General features: G+C 43.6%; 1 protein-coding gene across 1 annotated transcript in view; it reads left to right on the top strand.

Moving 5' to 3' along the window:
- Nucleotides 1-624: 624 nt before the first annotated feature.
- GRIA3 (glutamate ionotropic receptor AMPA type subunit 3) overlaps nt 625-21,437 on the top strand; it is a 135,594-nt gene continuing 114,781 nt past the window's right edge. The window contains exons 1-2 of the mRNA XM_088151613.1: nt 625-987; nt 3,323-3,481. Of these exons, the coding sequence (XP_088007739.1) occupies nt 897-987; nt 3,323-3,481 (250 nt within the window). The 5' untranslated portion in view covers nt 625-896. The remainder of the gene's footprint in view (nt 988-3,322; nt 3,482-21,437) is intronic.

Below are 21,437 nucleotides of genomic sequence, written 5' to 3'. Positions count from 1 at the left end.
GGAGGACAAGGGCTAGGATCGCGCCCCGAAAGGGGAGTCCGTCCGTCCTTCCTCTTTCTATCCCTTCCTTCCGGCAGGATACCCACTGGAAATGATCTCCCCCCCTCCTCCCCCTCTCTCTCGCTCCCTGCTCGGCTTCACACAACCCGTTCTGCAAGGCGGTGGGTTTCGCGTGTTGTGTGAACCCGGCCCGCTCGTTCAAGGAAGGCGAGCCGAGGGCGACGCGGGAACCCAACCCAGACCTTCTCTCGCCGCCCCCGCTCGCCCCCTCCTCTTCCTCCTCCTCCTCCTCCTCCTCCCCAGCAAGACCAGGCGGCGATGTCGGTGCGAGAGGCCAGCGGCGGCCGCGGCTTTAAAGCGAGGTCCACGTGAGCCGCGGCTGCCCCCCGCCCGCCTGCCCGCCCGCCACCTATTGCAGCGCCTCGCTCGGCTGCGCCCGCTGCCTCCGCCGCCGCGCCCCCAGCCCGAGCCAGCCCGGCGCCGCCGCGCTGCAGTTTTGCGCAAAGGAGCGGAGCGGAGCAGCGGCGGCGGCGGCGAAGGGAAGTTTCAGCCGGCCCGAAGCTCCCCGCGTGACCCGATCGGCGGGCAGCCAGGCGGGGCGGGCGGGGGCCGGGCGAGCGCGCCTGCTGCCTGCCTGCCTGCCTGCCTGGGAGGGCGGGCGAGCGAGAAAGAGAGAAACCCTCGCCGGGCGGACGCGCGGGTGCCTCCCGGGTTGGGCTGAAGAAGGCGGCGAGGGAGGGGCGGGAGAAAGCGGGGGATCCCGGCGGCGCCCCACCTTCCAGCTGCCGCCCCGCGGTGCGCCGATGCCGGCCCGGCCAGTTGAGTGGTAGCAGTCGCGGAACGGGCCAGGGGCCGGAGGCGCAGCCGACTCGCAGACCGACCGACCGACGACCGACATGGGGCAGCTCGCGGCTCCGACGGTTTTCCTCCTGCTGCTGGGGCTTCTGGCCGAATCGCTCGCCGGCTTCCCCAACACCATCAGTATAGGTGAGAAGCAGGCGCCCCGGGCTCCCCCCCCCCGCATGCTCTTCCTCACCATCTTCCTCACCACCACCATCATCCTCATTTTGAGTGTTGTTGGATGAAAGCTGGGGGGGGGGGGGTTGCTTCACCTGAGAACTCCGTATCCCACTGCCTCCCCCCTCCCCAGCCTAGGTGGCAATCAGCAGCTCGCCCGAATGAGTCGCTGATCATCCTAGGTGATAATAGGAGGAATAGGAAGGGAACCAGCCGAGAGGAGAGGCGAAGCTGCCCACTTTTGCCTGGGGGGATTATAAAATGGGGAGGGGGGAGGCGGGAAAGCAGGAATGCAGCATCCTCATCTGTGCTGTTATTTAATGCGGCTTGGGGTCATTTGGTACCATTCGGGATCTGAGCTGAAGTGGGGTATTTAAAAGCAAGCCTACAGATTCACACTGGGTGCAGAGGAGCGGATCTCTCCCCCGCCCCCCATGGATTGCAGAACAAAACTTCCATTGATTTTTCCAACCAGACCGCATGTCTCTGTGGCTGCTGCTTCGATGGCCACTGAACCCCGGCGAAACTTTTTTGCTTTTGAACGGAGCTGAGGTGCCTCCGTTTTAAGCCCCTCAAAATGCCCGGCTCCTTCTCGAGAAAGAGGTTCTCTCACTTCACCCTGGCATCTCTGGCTGACAAGCCCTGCTTTGCTCCCAGTGCGCGGGAGGGGCAAGAGAACCCAATGTGCCAGACAAATAAGATGAAGCATTCATGAGGTGCCCCCCCAAGCTGGCATGGGGTACACAGCCAAAACTGTGGGGGAGTGCAGGTGGATGATTAAAATAATCCGTGCCTTGTCTGCCTGTGTAGATCATCCAATCCGTGCTGCAGCAAATGCTTTTTTAACTGTTCTGCGTGTAGGAGTGCAAAAATTTCCTGCCCACTTGGGTTCTTCTGGGGCACTGAAAAATGCCAAGCTGCACTTAAAAATAGCATTTTGTTCATGTAGCATTTACCTCTTTGGGTTCGCCCCCCTCTTTTCCAGCTACATTTTTTCCCCTCCCCCTACGTGCTCTGCAGAAGGAGCAGGTTTGGGCTGCTGCGCTGAAAAAGAGTTCCGGTGGGGTGGGCTGGCTTGGAAACAGAAGGGGGAACAGTTACTTTTGGGCAGCTGATACTCTTCTAACCCCTTCCCTCCTCCTCTGCCTCAGAGACATCTGGGGTCTGCCATTCTGTCTTGTAGATAAGCCTCCATTCAGAGCCCTTCTAAAGTTTGCTTAGGCACCTCTTGCCTCTGTCTGACTTGGGCTGCTTTGGGGGGGAGGGGGAGGGAGCCCAACAATTGCACATTTAAATCTGGTGACCTTTCCATGTTATACCTGGAGATGAGAGAGCTAAGGTTGCTCGATCTCCAGTAAGCATCTGGGTCTCTGACCATAGTTTTTATCCATGTTTTCTAATAAGTCAATTGCATTAGGTTCAGCGAGGCAGACCCTCAAAGAACTGCACAGTTCTGGGATATAAGAGGCTTACAGTTTTATCCTCAGCCCTGACTGAACGCATTTAGGCTGCAGTCTTCTACCCATTTACCTTGAAGCATGCCTCCCTGAGTGCAGAAGGGTTTATTTCTGGTCACACATAGAGAGGGAGGGGAATTGCACTGCTACATTCTGCCCTGAGCCTCTCCCACTCTGAAGTATATCTATCTCACTGCTGCCCCCCCCCCCCCCCCGTTTTCCATCCAAGGAACAACACAGCCCTCTGTGGAAATTGACCTGGGGATTAAATCCCATTGACCGCCACCTGTAAAAATGCTCAGATCAGGCTGGGTTTTGGATTGTGGAAAAAGTCCTGTCCAACTTATTTGGGCTCATCCTGCAGGAAGCATATTGGGGACTCTACCACAAGCCCTTCCTGTATTAAATGGGTCGTGTGGGATTAGAAGCTGCAATTCTCTGCTCCTGGTGCTTCAGAATAACTGTCGGCACGCAGTGGGACACAGTTGAGAGTAAGCACAGCTAGAATTACCCATGTGCTGTTTGCTACTCCATCGGATCTGTGTTTTCCCTGAAGACCCCTGCTTTTTCAATGGGGCTGAGTTCCAGATTAGCATGACCAAGAATTGCAGCCTTGCATGATTCAAAGAGGAAAGTCCCTCTGTGTGTGTGTGTGTGTGCATGTGTGTGTTTTAACATAACTCCTAGATTTAAGCTGTGGATACAGATCTATGTGGCATGCTCCCTTTGGACATGGAATGTGGTGTGTGGGCTAATCATAAATGCCTTCTCAGACAGATAAAACAAGAAGACCCTTCTGTTCTCCACCCCCCACTTAAAAAAAATACCAAATGTCTTCTCCATTATAGGAGGACTATTCATGAGAAACACTGTCCAGGAACACAGCGCATTCCGATTTGCTGTACAGTTATACAACACAAACCAAAATTTCACAGAAAAGCCATTCCACTTGAATTATCATGTTGACCATCTGGATTCTTCCAACAGTTTTTCAGTGACAAATGCATGTAAGTAGCTGGCTGAATTTTCTTACAATAGCAGGTGCCTGCTTGTATTTCAACCCGCTTCTGTTCTCCCATCTAGCCTTCTCCTCTTTCTACCCCAATATTCAGAGCTGCAGTATGATAGAGAAGAAACTGTAATGCAACAGCCCAGCGTAAGGAGAAATTAATTTATTTTGCAGGGCTTCCTGTGTGCCAGTTACAACAAAATGGGTTGATTGTTATTGACCAAATATGGACCGGTTTCTCTTCCTTCCCCTAAAGCCCTTTAAAGGCTAAGGCAAAAAGATACATATGTTCGTTGTTGGGGTTTATATAAATGTACGTGCAGCATTGGTGGGGGGCATTATTTTACAAATCATGTGTTTGGGGAACAAACGTGGAGGCTGTTGTTTCAAGTGACCTTGGGAATGGGACCGGGAAAATGGATTTTTGCCCTTCTTCTGCCTTAAAATAGCCTTTCTCCTTGCAGAGAATGTGTGTGTGCACATACGTGTGTGTGAGAAACCGTGAGAAGACAATACAAACTGATGGACGCCCTAGGAACTGGAGGGCAGGGAAAGAAATAGTGTAGAAAGCTTTGATGGGCTGGAAAGAAAGGAAGAATTAGCACCACAAATGCATCCCCATTTTTCTTCTTTGGTGTGCCTACTGTTTTGCCCTGTCTCCTCCTGGGCAATCAAAATAAGAAGGGATAGAGTGGGGTTAAGGAAAACGAATCAGCTGATGTTTGATGTGCTGCAGCCGATACACCAAGTCCAATTAGGAATGTCCCATCTTAATTTTAGCACATGCGGTTTTGTTTGGGAGCAGGAATATTGATACAGATATCTTAGGGCCAAAGTCTGGGGCCCCTTGCTTAGGGGCCCAGTCAGCTGGAGAATGGGAAATGATGGATAAGCAGTCAATGAAGTCAGTTTCAGCACTGGGTTGGGGTGGGTATGTTGGGGCCCCAACCCAATGGCACCTGGTTAATGCAGCATCGTTCCCTTCAGTCATATGCATGAACGAACACCCATCTTAGCACGTACACATATCATAGCATATGGATGGCTACCGTTTCTTGTTTTATTGACTTGCTTTACTTGTAAGGATTTACGTGCATGTGCACACACACACTCGCGCTTTCCTACAGGTCACACCACTGAGTGGCAGAGCATCAGATCAAGATCTGTCTGTTTTCACAGCCTTTCTCAAAACCCCGAAAATTGGTTCAGGAAGCTGAGAATAGAAGAACAGCCTTATGAAATGCTTCCAGAAACCTTTGCTGCCTTGAAATAATGTCTTTTTAAATTTAAATAAAAGGCTGGCACTTATATTTACTCCTTCCAGTAGCGATTGTGTTATCCCCATAACACTAGAGTCCCACCCCAAGATGGACTATGGTGAAATAAGACTTGTCTGAAGTTGCTCAATATTGGGAATTTGAAATTAAATCTCTCCGGTCTCTTATAGCCTCCTGTTCACTACACTACCCTTCTCTAAACAGTCAACATTAACAATGTGTCTGGGCCTGTTAGGAATTCTGGGAGATGTACTCTCAAGACTTCTGGAGGGCCCCAAGGTTGCGGAAGGTCGTGCTACAAGTATTGTTGTGATATAGTTATTCCTCCATCTATTTTGACCCTTTTCTTTTTCCATGGCTGCAAGCAGATTAAATTTGACCCAGCCATTGATCCTGTTAAAGTTTAAAAAAAAAAAAATAATGTAGTCAATACAGTTTCCTGCCAACATTTCTACTAGAACTTTCAGCTCAAATTACTGGTCGCAATGGGAGAATAAGAAGATATTCCTGAAACACGTAACACTGATCAGATCATAGATTAGGTTGAATTTGGAACCCCCACTTAACCAAACTTTCTGCAAGCCAATGTCAGCAAGGGTGACCAGCGCTTTCATCAGGTCACTTGGTGTCTTTACTTGTGCTATAGAAATGGGTCTGCTGGTCTCTGAAACTTCAAACGCTGCTCAGCTGGCAACCTTTGTGTGTGTATGTGTGTGTGTAGGGGGGGGGTGGAGAGTTAAGATACCCAACACAAATTATGTCTATATTTGGAGTGTGATAAGACCATGCAAAGATTCAGATGAGAAATTCTCTTTAAATGAGATTTGATTGTATGTCCAAATCAAAAAGATTTTCTGGATTGGATTGGATCAGATCAAATCAGATGTGTTCAAATCAATTTGAAAATTTCAAAGGCATTGGTCCAGGGATAAAAGCTGTTTTTTCCCTGAACCTCTTCAGAAGATGGAATCAACCCAATTTGATGTTTCAAACTGAAGCATGCAGTTGATTTGATTTTCCAGATGCGTGTGGATTTGAATCATTCAACTTTACTTGGGAATAAACACCACTGAACATAACAAATAAAAATTTCTCTGATCCAGTGCTTCCTAGACATATGCTTCAGGAGGGCCTTCCAGCAGATCTTGGACCCCCTAACCCATCAGCCACTCTTTTGAGCTACCTTTCTGAGTCAAATATATTTTGTTAAGCCCTCTCCAAATTCAGAAGCACTGTTCTTAAGTCTAGCCAGGTTATTTTGACCCCTCAGGAAGGGGATCCCATGAATTCTGCCTTCTATGGCAGTGGAAATATAACAATAATCAGTAACAATTTGCTGTCTTTCCTTGATATTCCAGATTAGTTCCCCTTCTTCTAATTCCAGTCCTGGAAATTTTGTTGTTAACCATTCTTACAGGGAAGCAGTACCTTGGTGATTCAACTGCCAATCAGTCTGAAATTGAATGATATTTATACAGTGTCAGTCAATCTAAAATTGAGCTGTATTATATTTATATACTCAGTAGAGTTATGTGACTTGCTGTAACAATGCTTTGACCTTCCTTGGTGCATCCTTCTTCCATCTGTAACCCAATTAAAAAACAACACAGATAACACATGAAAGTGGATCTTTGACATCATTTAGGCTACAATCTGCATGCACTTCCTTAAATCTAAAGCCACAGCACATTTAACCAGGTCAGAGAGTGACCTAGTGGAGTGATTTGAAGGTTTTGGAAGGCTGACCATGTTGTGTGAAGCTAGCCCATCTCATTCATTTGTGGTTCAGTCCATTGTGTGAATCCAGAAAATGGGTGAATTCAATCCACAGGCTTAAGCGTGTTGTGTGAGCATAGCTAGTGGGTTTGATTTTAGAGAAGTATTGGTGGATATTGTTGGAGTATCTTGATTATGTCTTATTATTTTATTCAGCTGAATATGCAGGCAAGACAGGGATTGGCCAATCATTTATTTCCATTGGGTTGATGTGCAATGGCCACATCTGGAAACTTTTGGGGACCATAGCAGACTTTCTCCCCTACCAGTAGAACTCCAGCTGGCTGTGGGTTCTGCATATGTGATGCTAGCCCTACTCCTGAGAAAGAAGGAGGGGGAGGAGGAGGGGGAGGAGGAGGATAATATTTGGGCTGTGCTTCTTTCCTTCCCTAGTATTGGTGGGAGTTCATTGTAAATTTTTAGTTAGCTTTAGAACTTGCATCAGTTTTCAAGTTTTATTTTTTTATTTCTTCCTAAAGAAACACCTCTCATGCATATCATAGACATTTGGGATGCAGTTTTCCCTAAACTACACCTTATTCTTATTTTTTTAAGCATCTAATATAAGCCATTTTGAGATGCAATTTGTCTGAATGTACATATGTATTTGAAACTCAACTTGTTTCACCAAATTTGAAGATAACAGCATAAACACTGTAGGACCTGTTTGGTTTGAGTAGTGGCAAATACAACTTATATTAGTTCATATTAAAATACAACACAAAATTCTGTCTCATCTCTACTTGTAGGATAGGTCTCCCCTACATGTTCTACTAGGAGAATCTCTGTTTTAGCAACTATGCAGCTAGAAAGAGAGCTATTACTTTCTATTTTGTGTTGATTGGAGTGGTGGACGTGATATTCAAAGTCTTGGAGACTTAGTAAGAAGTTAGGGGGCAGAATAAGTCTTGCTTTACACTTTGGTTTTGGGTGTCCCAATTCCACTGTTCCAATCATCTGTCCAAAGCAAAATTTGAAGGTACCTAGAGGCAGAAGGTATGTGTTTTCTCTTCAAATTGGAATGTAATTTCCAGAAAGGTCCAAAGGTTTTTTTGATATGACCAGTGAATTATCTCATAGTTGCATTTGGAAAACCCTCCAACAAAGAAGCTCTGAAACTTTTTATTTTGAAGGTTCTCCAATCAAATCTTTATTATGGTCAAAGACCAACATAAGAAAGGTGGGGTACAATCCGTATTTTGAAGGTTCATCCAATGGTAACAAGTCACATGTAATTTCCCCCACATTCCATTGATTGCTTGTGATACATTACATAGATCTGTGTATTCTGTGGGGTTTTCTTAATCTGAGGAATGAAGTAGATTCGTATCATTTGCCTATAATCCAGAGTTCTGGAAATGGCAGTAATAGCCAACCTTTTATTTAGCTTTTAATGATGGTAACGCACTAAAATGGCCACCTATTTTTAATTATTGCTCTGCTATTACTATTAAGGATCTGGTGTTTGACCAATATGGAATACAACATCATCGTCTATGATCATTGGCATGCTGGTAAATGCTGATAAGAGTTAGGGACACTGACATATAGAAGGCCACTGCTGTTTTATAGAAGAACAAAAGACCTCTGTTGGTTGAAATCATAGGGGTGCCAGTCCAGGGACCCTCTTTTTCTAGCTGTGGCCAGATGAGTTTTTTTCTAGGAGGCTTAGCTGCAAAGCTAAATGTCCCTATTGGTTTATTTTAAATGTCCCAGGATTTGTAGGTCCCACGCCTTGGACTATGACAGTTCCTCATAGATCAATGGGATGGTTAGAACTGCCATCTTTGTTTTCCTTGCTCAAATTAGCCAGCATTGCAGGGCAGCGAATGCCCTAATTGAAAGATTCTTCGGGGTGAAGATGACATTTCCATCCATTTGGCAATAACTCCTCATCAGATGAATTGATTTCAGGCAGACAGTGCCCAGTTCTAACTTTTTATGAGCAAGTGGAAAACAGCAACAACTTCTTCTTTCTGTCCAATCTCTTTCCATCCTGCTTGGTGCAGCAGTAACATCTGTTGGCAAAGTGCATAGAGGGAGGGCTGGGAAAGGTGACCTTCTTGGAATAAAAAGCTTGTGCGGTGATATATTATAGAAGGGGGTGATGGTGGAAGTGTTATTTGTGGGCCTGCCCATGGAATACTGAAGGTTCTGCAGCTACAAATGAATAATCCAAATGGAGGCTATTCTTGCCAAACCTGAAAGCAATTGTCTTTGAGAAATCAGGAGATATTTATCCACAGCCATATGCCAAGGGTGACGCCCTACCTTTCTGCAATGTGTAAAAATGAGCTAGCCGTTGCCAGCTTCTGCTAGCTTCTCTGCAGATCCTTTACTTCTTACCGTCAAGTGGCTTTTCACCATTCTTCAAGGATTGTTGTCCAATGCATTTGAGATTTGTGGGTGATAGGTGATTTAACAGCAACTGCTTGTTGATATGGATAAGTGTTGTCCTTAAACTTTCCTAGGGAACTCTAGGGTTTGTATGTTGGGGATAGGTGGCCAAGAATCTCCTCTTGGACCATCTAGGTATCTTATCCAGTAGGATCCTGAGATGGGGAATGGGTGATCTACAAAAGATGCATAAAACCAACCCAAGTTTTATCATCCCAGACAGTCTGATAAATTTGCTGCTGGAGGCAGAGGAGAAGCAGGTGGACCCACCCCAGCCCATGTACAAAAGCCTTTCTTCCACTCTGACAGTGGGACAGCAAACATCTTCCACTGAACCTAAGGGAGAATCTATTATTTTGCTGCCCCTTAACAGCACCTTCTACTGCATAAGTCAGTAGAGGCTATCAATGGACCTAATGATGGGGCCACCCTTGAGCATGGTATGGATGATCTATGGATGTGAGTTTTATTGGGGCTTCAGTGTTGCCTTTCTAGATTTAATTTTTTTTAGTTGCTCATTGTATTGTGCTTTTATTCTTGTTTGCCGCCCAGAATTTCTTTTGGGTGATGGGCATCTATATACATTTGTCAAATAAATAAATGAGGGTGATTCAAACAGAGATTAAAGAAATAAATATCAGTTCTGGAACTGGGATGACAGAGAATGAAGGAGGTGTTTGTCTCAGGATGATTGAGCTAAAACATTAAAGTTTATCTTAAGAATGTTTCCTAAGATTGAATTCACCCACTATGTCAGATCAAGCAGCGATGTTGGCTTAGCCTTGAGATTATGCAAATCCAGCCTTTGTCAACCATGACTTATGGAACAGCATGTGTAAACAGAGCTGTGGTTTAGTCAACAAACTTTGGCTTAGTATCTTGTGTGAACTAGTCCTTGGTGTCTCAGAGAGCAAATTTACCTCTGAGTTTATGTCTGCTGTAACCTGCTGTAAGGTAGCGTCAAGCTCATTTGAAAAACAGAGAAGGAAAAATCCAGACACCCCCCCTCAAACACCATTTTGTCAAACCATGTCCTTTCCCCATCCAGTTCAATCATCATGATAGTCTATCCTACCTCAGCTGTTCATGCCTATTTTGATGTTTTCCCTACTGGCCCTTCTGGGAGAAGTGATGGACAATCAGAAATGCTCAAGATCATCCCGGTTGTTTTTTTCCCCCACTTAACCCTAGAGGTGATTGAGATGTTAGTGACCTTCTGCAGGCTTAGGTGTTTTGTGTTCCTTTGGGAAGCGGGGGAGAAAACCCACGGAGGAAGGCAGGAGTGAACTTGCTTTGCTAGTCCAAGCTGGGTAAGCCAAGTCTGTGCCAGCAGGTAGATGCTGAGACATTGCGGGGTTTTGGCTCACGCATGGAGTGAGACATCTTTGCTGGAGTACATTGCAACAGGGCAGCTGAAATGCGTAACTTTATCACGAGCGTGTCTCCGTCTAATCCCCCCCTCCTTTTTCCCTGGGTTTAAATTAACTCCTCCGTCAGCATCGGATACCGTTAAGGTTTGAATTAATGCTTTCAAGTTCGCTTGTTCTCACTTCCCTGCTGCTGTCTGTTTCTGTTTTGTGCCTGTAGTGTACTATACCATATTCCTGGAGCCACTGCAGTGTCAGCTCATTAGCAAACAGATCGCATATTTCTTTCTCCCCCCTTCTGCACTGTCATTGCAAAAAAAAAAAGGAAAAAAAAAAGCTGTTGTACACCTTTATGGCCAAGAGGTAGGCTGTTGGATCACGCACTATTTACAGAGAATATTTAGAAAAGCTGGTGTAATGCTTGAGTGACTGATTACCTCCCCCCCTCTTCTTTAGAGAGAGGGCTGGCTTTAATGCTTTAAAAAGAAACCCTGTGAAAGGGATCATCATGTCACTGAAATGTATGAAGCCACAAAGCTCTGATTTGTAAAAGGCAGGTGATGTCAGTCTTCAGTTTGAAGGAGAATATCTGGGATCTGTCCTTAGCCTTGGTGCACATTGCTTAACAACCATGGATCAGGCTGCTCTTTTTGCCACAGCTCGGTCTCCTTTGTTAAGCAAAGGGAAAAGTGCATGTGTTTTGAATTGCGCTTGTTTGCTGTGATAGGTTCTCACTGTTCGCTTTGTCTCGATGTTTCCAAGAGAGTTATGGGGGCTTCCATCCATTCATTCTCTCTGAAGGTGATTTGCCATCCATCTTGCAAAGGGTAGAGATTTTGGAAAGCGCAGAACTGGGGAAAGGTCCGCAGCTCCAGTCCTGGAGATGGCGTTCTAGGAATTCCACGCGTGGCAAGCTTGTGAACCAAGACTTGGAAGAGACCAGTTTATTTAGCATGCTTCATCCCATCTCCTGCAACACTTTCCTTGTTGCTGTAGCATGAATGCTTCTTCCTGCCAGTGGACAAACAGTTTGCTTCCTGTGCATCTGGCTCGCCCCCCCCATTCTACTTGGCAAAAGAATGGCAGTGCTCAAACTAGTCAATTTACAACTGTCTGAGATCTCTCTTATTGACAGCTTTGCATGGAACAAATGGGCCAGGAGAGGGGAAATAGGGTTAACAGTCCAAGAAGCAAATTGCTTTGGGGCAATGGCCTTCCCCAAACCCCTATGGGTTGTTCTTGTCACATCTCTAAAGTTTTCTGCCCCATAAGAGAAGCTTCCATTTTTCTACCTTGTTCTCCAGATGTTTAAGGATTTCTTTCAGACTTCTCTCCATGGTATTTTTGGACCTTTTTTGTTGTTGTTGTTGAAGGTGGCAGGGAATATGCTGTTCCTTGACTGGTTGTCATCTGTGTGGTGAAAAAAGTCAAGATGGCTGCCACAACAGTGTGATCAAAGTTCCACTCAATTTTGTGGGCATACATAAAAACAGGTGGGGCTTTGATTGTGTCTTCATGGCTGCTATCTTGATTTTTTTTTTACCACACCCTGCGGATACCCTTGCATCTGTTATACATCTTTCCATCTCTAAGAAGCCTTTCTGATTACTCATTTTCCAGCTTGGAAAGAGCCTCATGAGTGGAATTCCTTCATTTAATCTTCCCTTGTGATTTAATCGAAGAGAAGCGGGAGAGATGATTACATGGTCAGAAGCAGGATATTTGTGTATACTGCTTGGCCCCCTTTAAGTGAAGATAGCCCAATAACATCACAGACTTAACTGATGAGAATTTCACCAACTTTTCTTTTCCTTTAAAAAAAAACCACTAGAAGCAGAATCTCTTGCTTCACACTGAGTGAGAGCTGGTGAGGAAAATAAGTTAATGGAGAAGTTTTCTGCACAGTATTAGATTGTCCATTTCACTGAAATAATGCCAAAGGAGCTTCTGGAGTGTCCAGCTGGTTCTGAATCCAGACATTGACTCTGTTAGATACTGCAGTGCTTCAAATGACTGTGGTGTTGTGTTTCTTTGGACCTTTTAATTTTTTTTTTGCTTTTTATCAGCAGCCAAAGATGCCGCTGATAACCAATGTTTGTCCTGACCGGGGTGTTAAAACTTTTTTTTTTTTTTTAATGATTGAATTGAAGTAATCAATAAGAAGAAAGGTATAGACACATACTGTGGTAGGGAACCAAAGAATGTAATTTCAAAATTAATAATTATGATAAGAATAATAAAGAGGAAAGACAGGGAAACAAGGGGCTGGAAGCCAAAGGCACAAGGAAGATGCCATTGAGCAGTATGGCCAAATCTTTGCAAGTCTTTATTGATACCTTCTCTTCCATTGCTACAAACCCAAAGTAGATTTTTCCTTCTGGTGTTGTATAATAATTCTCTTAGCCAGGCCACATAGCTCATAAACCTCATACCAGTTCCTGATAACTTGATAGATTCCAAATATTGGGGATATAGCCTAGAAGAACACAGCATCTTTAACACAGCGCTCAGTCCAGAATCAGATGTTCATCCATGGTTGTCATTGTCATTGACTACTTGGTGGTGGTGGTGGTGGTTGTTGTTGTTATTATTATTATTTATTATTATTTTGCTTTAGAAATCTTATAAAATACAAAGGGAAAGCTAGATGGGCTTTCGACATGGGCTAAACCATGATTGATAGCTGGTTTGGTGTAGCAGTTAAGGCATTAGGCTAGAACCTGGGACACTGAGTACTAGTCCCGCCTTAGGCACGAAGCCAGCTGGGTGACCTTGGGCCAGTCCCTCTCTCTCAGCCCTAGGAAGAAGGCAATGGCAAACCACTTCCAAGAATCTTGCCAAGAAAACTGCAGGGACTTGTCCAGGCAGTTGCCAGGGGTCAACACTGACTCGAAGGTGCCCAAAACAAAAACACCATGATTAGTTTGACCAAGGTTTGTTTAAATAAATCACAGTTGGCTGGCTAGCACAACCAGTTAAGCCATAAACTTTGGTTGGTAAACTCTAGCGACTATGTTCCTCTTGCTCATGAAGCCCAAATCTGACTAAAGGAAACCCATTAGACCCTAATGCGATGCATGAATGTAGCCACATTTGTGTTGGGGTACATTGAAGGGAAAAAAGGAATCCATGCGGCTTATTTTCAGCAAGTATATTGAAAGACGGTTGCTCATTGGTTCTCTTAGGTTCCGCCCCCTTTCTTCATCCACTCTGTTTCTCTTGTTATCATTATCAGCAAGGGTGAGTCTCTGACCTGGGGTTAGGGTCAATACCACACAACTAGGGCTGGCTGTTCTGTTAGGAAAATGGAGCTAGCAGACATCGTAGGTTATCAAATGTTAGGCAGTGCCAATGAAGAGGAGAGAACATGCTAGCCTCAAAGAAAGATTCAACTACATGTCCAGGTGGTATTTGTACCTGAAGTGGGAAGAGTCACTGTCTTGTGCTTGCTTTGAACCATCTCTGTAAACATCATTTTTTTCAAAAAAATCCTCTGAACTGCATCACTTTTTTTCTGCGCCAAGAACGGACCAAACAAACTGGGGCTTTTCCATTTGTGTTTTGAGCGTTCTGTATTAGAGCAGAAAGAAGCTGATGTTGAGCTCTTATTTTAAGAAGAAAGACTGGAACAATGAAGTCCTTTGGTTTTTTATTTGCCATTGACTAGAGGAGGTACATGACCACAGTCCCCTGGGAATCTTCACATGAGAGAGCTGCAACAGCAAGCCAGATCTTTGACAAATTTGAGACACCGCACAGCAGTTCAGATCCAAGAGATATAGACGCTCATTGCAAGAAGAGGAGGAAAATCCTGAGAGAGTTTAGAAGGAGGAAAATCTACTTCTTGAATTAATAATGGGAGGCTGGATTTAGCACTGGGTCAGTTGGTTAGGGACACTGAAACAGATGTGCAAAATGCCACGTTCTCATTTAGTATCAACAACTTTGCAACATTTTCATGTTCTTTATTGTCAATTAAAGCAACCACCACCACAATCTTGTTATATGGCATCAAGTGGACAAATCTCTTGATCAGATGACTTACCTTCAATTAGCCTAAATGAATGTTTTGTCCTCTCTGTGTCTGTCTGTGTCTGTTTGTCTGTTGGTTTTGAATTTCACACAGGTAACCCCCAGTTTAAGAACGAATTCCATACCCAAGGTCTGTCCTTAAGTCAGTTTTGTATGTAAGCCAGAACAGTGTTATTGTATAATACTGTATAAGTAATATTGTGTAATGACCTCGAACCATTGTGTATTTAACTCGAATTTTGCTACAGTAGCCTCCATTCTTAACTATGGGTCGTCCTTAAACCAGGTGTTCTTAACCCGGCGACTATATTTTTAAAAATGGTCCAAGAAACTTACACTCTTAATAAGCCATAGTGAAAGCAAAAGAAAAAGGAAAATGCAATAGTAAAAGCAGGTATATATCCTTCAAGCGCAGATGTGTGAGGAAATAGAAAAGAAGATGACTGTGAATGTGCAGGAGAGCCCTTCATAACCAATCTGAGTTTATTAAGCCCTGGTTTGTTAAATCATGGATTAAAGTCAAACATTTTTGTCATATGGCCATAACAGATGGTACAACTGTATAAAATTTGGTTTGAGCCCATATTGGAGGAGATCCGTGTACATCAATAGATCACAGTGAATGCAGTCAACAACGGAGTTGGACAATCTTGAATTCTTTGGAAATTGCAGGAAAAATCTAGGTTTCCAATATCAAAAGAACAGTACTGTGTTAGTCTCTTTCATGCTTCAGAAACATTAAGCATAGTGTTAAACTGTGACTTCAAGCAGTGAGATTTTGGTTATAACACAGATGAGGACACCCTTGAAGAAACTTCCCATGAAATTAATTAGCCAACTGAGCAGGTCTCCCACATCAACTCCCCATAGCACATTTGCTATGTGTGTAGATAAGTAAATGCTCAACAAAAGGAGAGAGAAAAAAATCTCAAAATGTCACCCTGCAGATTGGCTTCTTTGCATTCTTCCAGCCAGTGGGTGAAATTTGGATTTGCTGTTGTCCCTCCTACCTGCCTACATGTTGATCTTGAATGTCACATTTCTTCATTAAAAACTGCCAGATTCAAGGCGAAACCAGTAACTTGGACTGTGGATTTCTAGTGGAGGGAGCAGTATGTTTCCCCAACTGCTTCAATGTAACTGCATTGACAATTCAGCATTCAGGTTTCATGTAGATGTGGATAAATTGGAAAGGCTAAATGTATCTCACAAGTAGGGCTGACAAAGGAAGGTGCCTGGAGTTGGGATTGAACTTAGGGCAGTGTTGTCCAAACTTGGCCACTTTAAGATGAGTGGACTTCAACTCCCAGAATTCCCCAGCCAGCCATGCTGGCTGGGGAATTCTGGGAGTTGAAGTCCACTCATCTTAATGTGGCCAAGTTTGCACAACACTGACTTAGGGGATGATGCATAATGATTAATAGGTAGTCACCGGAATGCTCTGATGTACCAATTTAGTGAATCCAGAATTTGGTTTTAAGAGATCACCACTTGGGTTTCAGTGTCAGACAGAGAACACAAGATGCTCCCTTTCTGCTGATTGTGAGATTTCTTTGAAAGAATCCAAAATATGTCCCTTAGTCGTTGCCAGATAAAATTACCATTGAGTTGAACTCAACTGCTTAGTGACTTACATGAACCCAATACAACCTAAGGTTTCCTTGCCATTACACAGAAGTGGTTTCCATTGCTTTCTTCCAAGAGGTCTTTTTGAATTTGCTATTTAGCCTGAGTCCCTGGATTTCCCAAATTGTCCCCCCCTCCCCCATCCATGTCCTAAATAGGGCTGACCCTGTTTGGCTTTCTAGATTCAGCCAAGATCTAGTTCAAATGAAATGAAGTAACTTTATTTGCTTATATTTATCCTATAGAAAGCAATAGAAGCTTGTGTTGGCCATGATTAAACTCCCTCTCCCTCTCCCTCGGCAAAAGGTAGTAATATCTGCTCTAGGCTAGTAGAAGTTTTATAAAATAGTTGCAAGAACTCTTTATTAGAGAAGATGGTTAAAATCTGGGGGGAAGGAGGAGGAAGGGAAGAGAAAAATCCATCTGAACATGGAGCCATGTCTTGCCTACTAGTATGCTTAGATGGACTGAGAGAGCATTATTAAGCCTTCGAAGGTTTAGAGTGGAAAGGTTGCCGGTAGCAAGACAAGGAGGAAGACATTAGTCTATCAATACATGAACAGAGTTGGATATGAGTCAAAGTCAAATTGGAAAGGATCGATTGAAGACTTAATCAATGGAATCTCGGCAATGGGATGTAAAGCCCTCCTCCTGTGTAGGATTTTTCCTGTTACTCATACTCCAACCCTGTAGACTATAAGCTTTGGGGGCAGAACCCCTCTTTTTCCTTTCTTGCTTGTTAGATTTATATATCACCTTATTTCCAGAAGGTCAAGGTATCTCATGCTGGTATCTCCTTTCAGTCTATTCCCCCAGCAAAAACCTGAAAGGTGGGTTGAGCTGAGTGGGAGCAAGTGGCCCAAAGTCACCTGTGAACTTCTGGGAAAGAGAGTGGACTAGAACCTTGGTCTCCTCTCCCGTGCCCAACACTTTCACTGCTCCCTCACCCTGGCTCTGCTCTCCAAGTGTCCCAGCCCTGGTTCTTTAAAAAGCTAACTCTCAAGCCAATAAACAGATTATAGCTATAAAGGGCCAGTGAAACCAGCAGAGGTAAAAGTTTGCCAGACTTTTGGAGGAACTTATATTGATTTTTATTTTTATTTTGCACTTGTATTTGTACAGTACTGCTATTGGGGGGTTCTGAATGATGCTGTCCTTGAGTGCCATAAAGATACACTTTCTTCCCTTCCCCTTTTTATCAAATTGGTGTTAGTGGCAGCTGTGATCAGAGGGCTACCGGCCACTTGCGAGTACTTGACCTACTTAAAAAGAAAGGATCCTAGGATATTTCAGTTTAAGAATCAAATGGTTAATATAATATTGTCAAAAAGAAATGACATGGAGAGAGAGAGTTTGCTTCTGTGACAAGCACACCAAAATCTATTGTTGGCTGGTACAAACCGAATCAGCCAAGAGATCAAAGAACTGTATAAAATAAAACAAAAAATAATGTTAAAAAAATCCCTTCTGTTACATATAGATTGCTCTTCCCTGTCGTAAATATTATCTGTTATCTTAAAACAGCAGTCTTCTGTATGCCTCCACCCCATTAGCCAGAGTTGCTGGGAGTCAAGTGTCATATAAAATGAATAAATTATTCTTAATATTAGCCAATCTATAACTCAGTTGGACATTAACAATTATAATAATAACTCCCATTCTCTCTCTTTAACTCTTGGTTTGCCATTATTATTGTTGTTGTTGTTATTGTTGTTATTAAATGGTACTTTTAGCTACCATGTTTCAACATGAATTTCAGAGAAAGACCACCAGAATGAAATGGAGCTAAATGAAAAGAAATAGCAAAATCTTTGTCTGATAATTTGGGCCTGAAATAGAGACAGTAGCTTTCTGTCCCTTCCCACAATCAATTTGACACTGCGAAGTCAGTTGCCATCAATTATGGTTGTAACAAAAAGTCGCTTGTGTTTACTTTGGACGCCTTCACTTTAATTGAACTGTCATATCCCGTCACTGCCACTTAACTCCGTCGCTTCTCTCGGTATATATCCCTGCTGCAACTGAGAAGACCGGCTTGTGAATCTGATGAGGTTAGATCTAGTCCGCATAAAGTTTGATGCCATAATAATTGTGCTGAAGTTGGAATCACACAATAGTTCTGACCCAGTCTGATGTTCCCCTGGGAGACCGTTTAGTCTTGCTGAAGGCAAATAATCACCGATGTCTTTGTAAAAGGGAGTAGAAGAGTACGAAGAATGGCCTTGAAGAAAATATATGGCAACTGTTAGGAATACATGGACTTACCCCAGGAAAACAGGAAGGGGTGAGAAAGAAACTCAATGTTGGCCCTGTTTGATTTTTTAGTATAAGAAGGAGGGAAGGGGAAACACTCACAGGCTTTCAAGATCCTGTTATTACACCCAATATCAATAAAGTAGAGTTCTAGTATTTCTTGTGTCTGTTTCCTGTCTGAATCTACCTCAAAGGGCTGACAAAGGGGGAGTATCAGTTTCCCACAATCTCCCAGCCATGGCAGAAGCGAATGGGAGGTTGTCGCTTCTCAGCTCCCCTTACCGTGCCCATTGTTTCTTGCAACATGTGTTTTTATAAACCTCTGTTGTGTTTACCACCTCCCATCTCTTTTTGCAATCTTGAAAGTTTTAGACTTTCCTCATGAGGGAAAGGCTCCAGGGAGCTTGTCTTCAAGCATCTGCTCTTTTTCTGTTTTTTTCCACCACCATCTCTTCAGCCTTGTCTCAGGAAAAATGTTTTAGCAGTAAAAGCAAAGAGGAAAGAGACAGAAGGATTTGGAGATGTGCCAAGCTGTGTATGGAGACGGAGAAGCTTCGTGCTCCAGATGTTGAGTTTCAGCTTCCAGTATCCCTAACTATTGGTCATGTTGCTTGGAATCAGTGATAACTGAAAGCCAAATAAAAACTGGAAGGCCACAGGATAGATCTTTCTGGTTTGCTTTTTCACGCTCCGCTAATAATTTGAAAAGCGGGTTTTAAAGGAGAGTGATGTCTGTCTGGAAAACATGCTTTGGTTTAGAGTTTTCAGCAAATGTTGCTATCACCTTTTTGACAGAGAGAGGGGAATATGCAATTGTGTCCAATTTTGTTGAAATGGGCCCTTAAAGGTTCACGTATCCTTCATGCTGTCATTTAACTAATCGTGTGTGAATCAATTTCTAAGCTTCTTCACTCACCTTCTTCTCTTAATTTTGAACTCTCCAGGGAGATGCAGAGCAGATGGCGGAATGGCTGCCATTTCTCTGTCTTTATCGTCTGCAATCTTTTTTTCCAAATCAGATTTTTCAAGCAATGCTTCCCCCGCTCCCCATGTCACTTTCTATAGAAAACTCCTGTGGAGGATGCCAAGGGGAATCAAACAGGATCTCTAGGATACAAGAGGCAAGATGCACAGAACACTCTGCAGAAGTTCTCAAATTCTGCAGTATGATGACTTCCCTAAAATGAGAAACAAAGTTGTGCATTCCTCCCATGAATAAAAATAATGATTAAGCAAACGGTGGCTTAGGTTGATGTGTGAATTCCGCCAGGGTTTCTACCATAATGTGGCAATAAATATCCTTGTTAATTTGAGGGCATGATGTGATTCTTCTTGACAAGGTCCTCTGCATTACTTTGAAGTCTTGACCAGAAGTTCCAAGATTTGTCGTGCCTGATTCTTCTGGTGCTCCCAGGAGCTTCTAACACTTCTGGGAGCTGAAGAATCATCAGATGTGGTTTTGATGCATAAACCTCTATCAGGCATTGCTGCTGCCAGAAGAGACATCAAAAGAGAAGAGAAGCCATGGGGTAATTTTGTTTGGATCTTAGAAATTAGGAGATTTCATTGCTTTGTAAAACCACTTAGAGGAGATGTGTTTCACGAGAACCCTCACTGACGTGTGAAGCTCTCTTTCAAAGTTCTTCACAGCCCTTACAAGTTACATGTGCAGTGTTTTCCTCTGTGCTGCTGGAGCTAAGATGCCATGTACTGTACTTAAATTTTACATCTAAGCATTCTGAGTTTTACTGAGGGGCAGAGCCATTGTGGCAAACAATGGGCAACTTTTATTCCATTTGGAAATGAGGTATAATTTATTCCTTTGTCTTGGACACCTTGGTGGCTTAGGTAGAAGGGATTAGCTATGCACTGTCGGGTAAGGTGACATCCTCTTTTTATATTTGCTACTTGCATGGAGCTTTGATGATTGACTGCTGCAACTAGAGTAGATAAATTCTGTGGTGTGTGTTCTGTGGTGTGAGTCCTGTATGTTTACCCGAACAAATTTGCAGCCTAAACGGCAGACTGTTGTCCTCATCTGTTGCTTCTCTCACCACACTTTTTCAGACTGTAAGAGCAAAAATGCTTTACACATGGTCCAAATCTGTAACGAGCAGGTGGTTATGCAGCATAGCACAAGAAAAGGTGCTGCATGAATTAATTGGCAAACTTCAAGAAATGTTATGATCGCAACTGCCAAAGCTTTTCCGGAGTGTTTCCCCAACTGAAACCCTGCAACTAAATATCTGCACTTAATGAACTTTCTCTTGCTTCTTGCACAGTGAATGGGGTAAGAGTATCAATGTAGTAACTGTCAGGATCTCTGAGTTTAAAATACATATCCAGATTTCACAGGTCACCTGTATTGTCCAGTTATTTCGAAAGCAGACTTGGGATTGGGTACAAATGTAGACTTGGTTTGAATAGATTTGTTGAGGTCAGTGCAGATGAACAAGTATATTAATTAGAAGCAAGGATATTATCCATATTTACTGAAGTCTTAAAAAAAGGAAAGACTAGTTATACTTGCAGGAGACCCACTGAAATCAGTGGTATTTAAGTTTACTCTGGCTTACTTAGTCTCTGCTGATAAATGGCAAGGAAGTTAGAGTCAAAAGTATTCCAAATGAAAAATCTGAATATTCTGTTCTTCCTCTGGAAGTAACTTCTGGAAAGCGGCCAGATCACACCAAGAATGGCTGCATTGACTGGCATTATGGAGTTCTTCAGAAAGTTTCATTCCCAGAATGGTAGGTCTTGCAACAAAGTTATTATAATTATAACATTTCAACGTGGTGGAAACTTTTTGGAAAACTCTGGGGTTATCCCCAATGTTTCAGAAAAAGGGCCTCAAGCAGGAATCTCTGGAGCCTCAAGGTGTGAGTCTCTGCCAAAAGGAGACACTACTTTTAAGGGATTTCCTTGAAACTTGGGAACAAAATGACTTTTCTTGAGGTGCTTCACAAAGCCATTAAACTGTCTGCAGTTCTAGGGTAGTTTCCCCATCAGATTATAGAATTGTTTCCCAGATCCTGCATTTAGGACAGAGGCTGTGGTCTTGTCCACCAATAAAATTACGTGATAATTGTATCCTACTTTTTGGTCCAGATGGATTCCTTGCAGTGCAGAGAAATGTCAGTATAAGAGTTCTGTGTTTCTGCTCAAATGGTATTTCTTCTAATTTCATTTTATCCCGCTGGCCAAAATTACTGCAAGTAGCAGATGG

Source organism: Python bivittatus, unplaced genomic scaffold (genome assembly GCF_059951505.1).
Source record: "Python bivittatus isolate LINGU-HERP-01145 unplaced genomic scaffold, Pbiv_v1 ctg000670_np1212, whole genome shotgun sequence".
NCBI lineage: Eukaryota > Metazoa > Chordata > Lepidosauria > Squamata > Pythonidae > Python > Python bivittatus.
The sequence above is the reverse complement of the archived record's forward strand: the minus strand, read 5'-3'. Positions and strand labels throughout refer to the sequence as shown.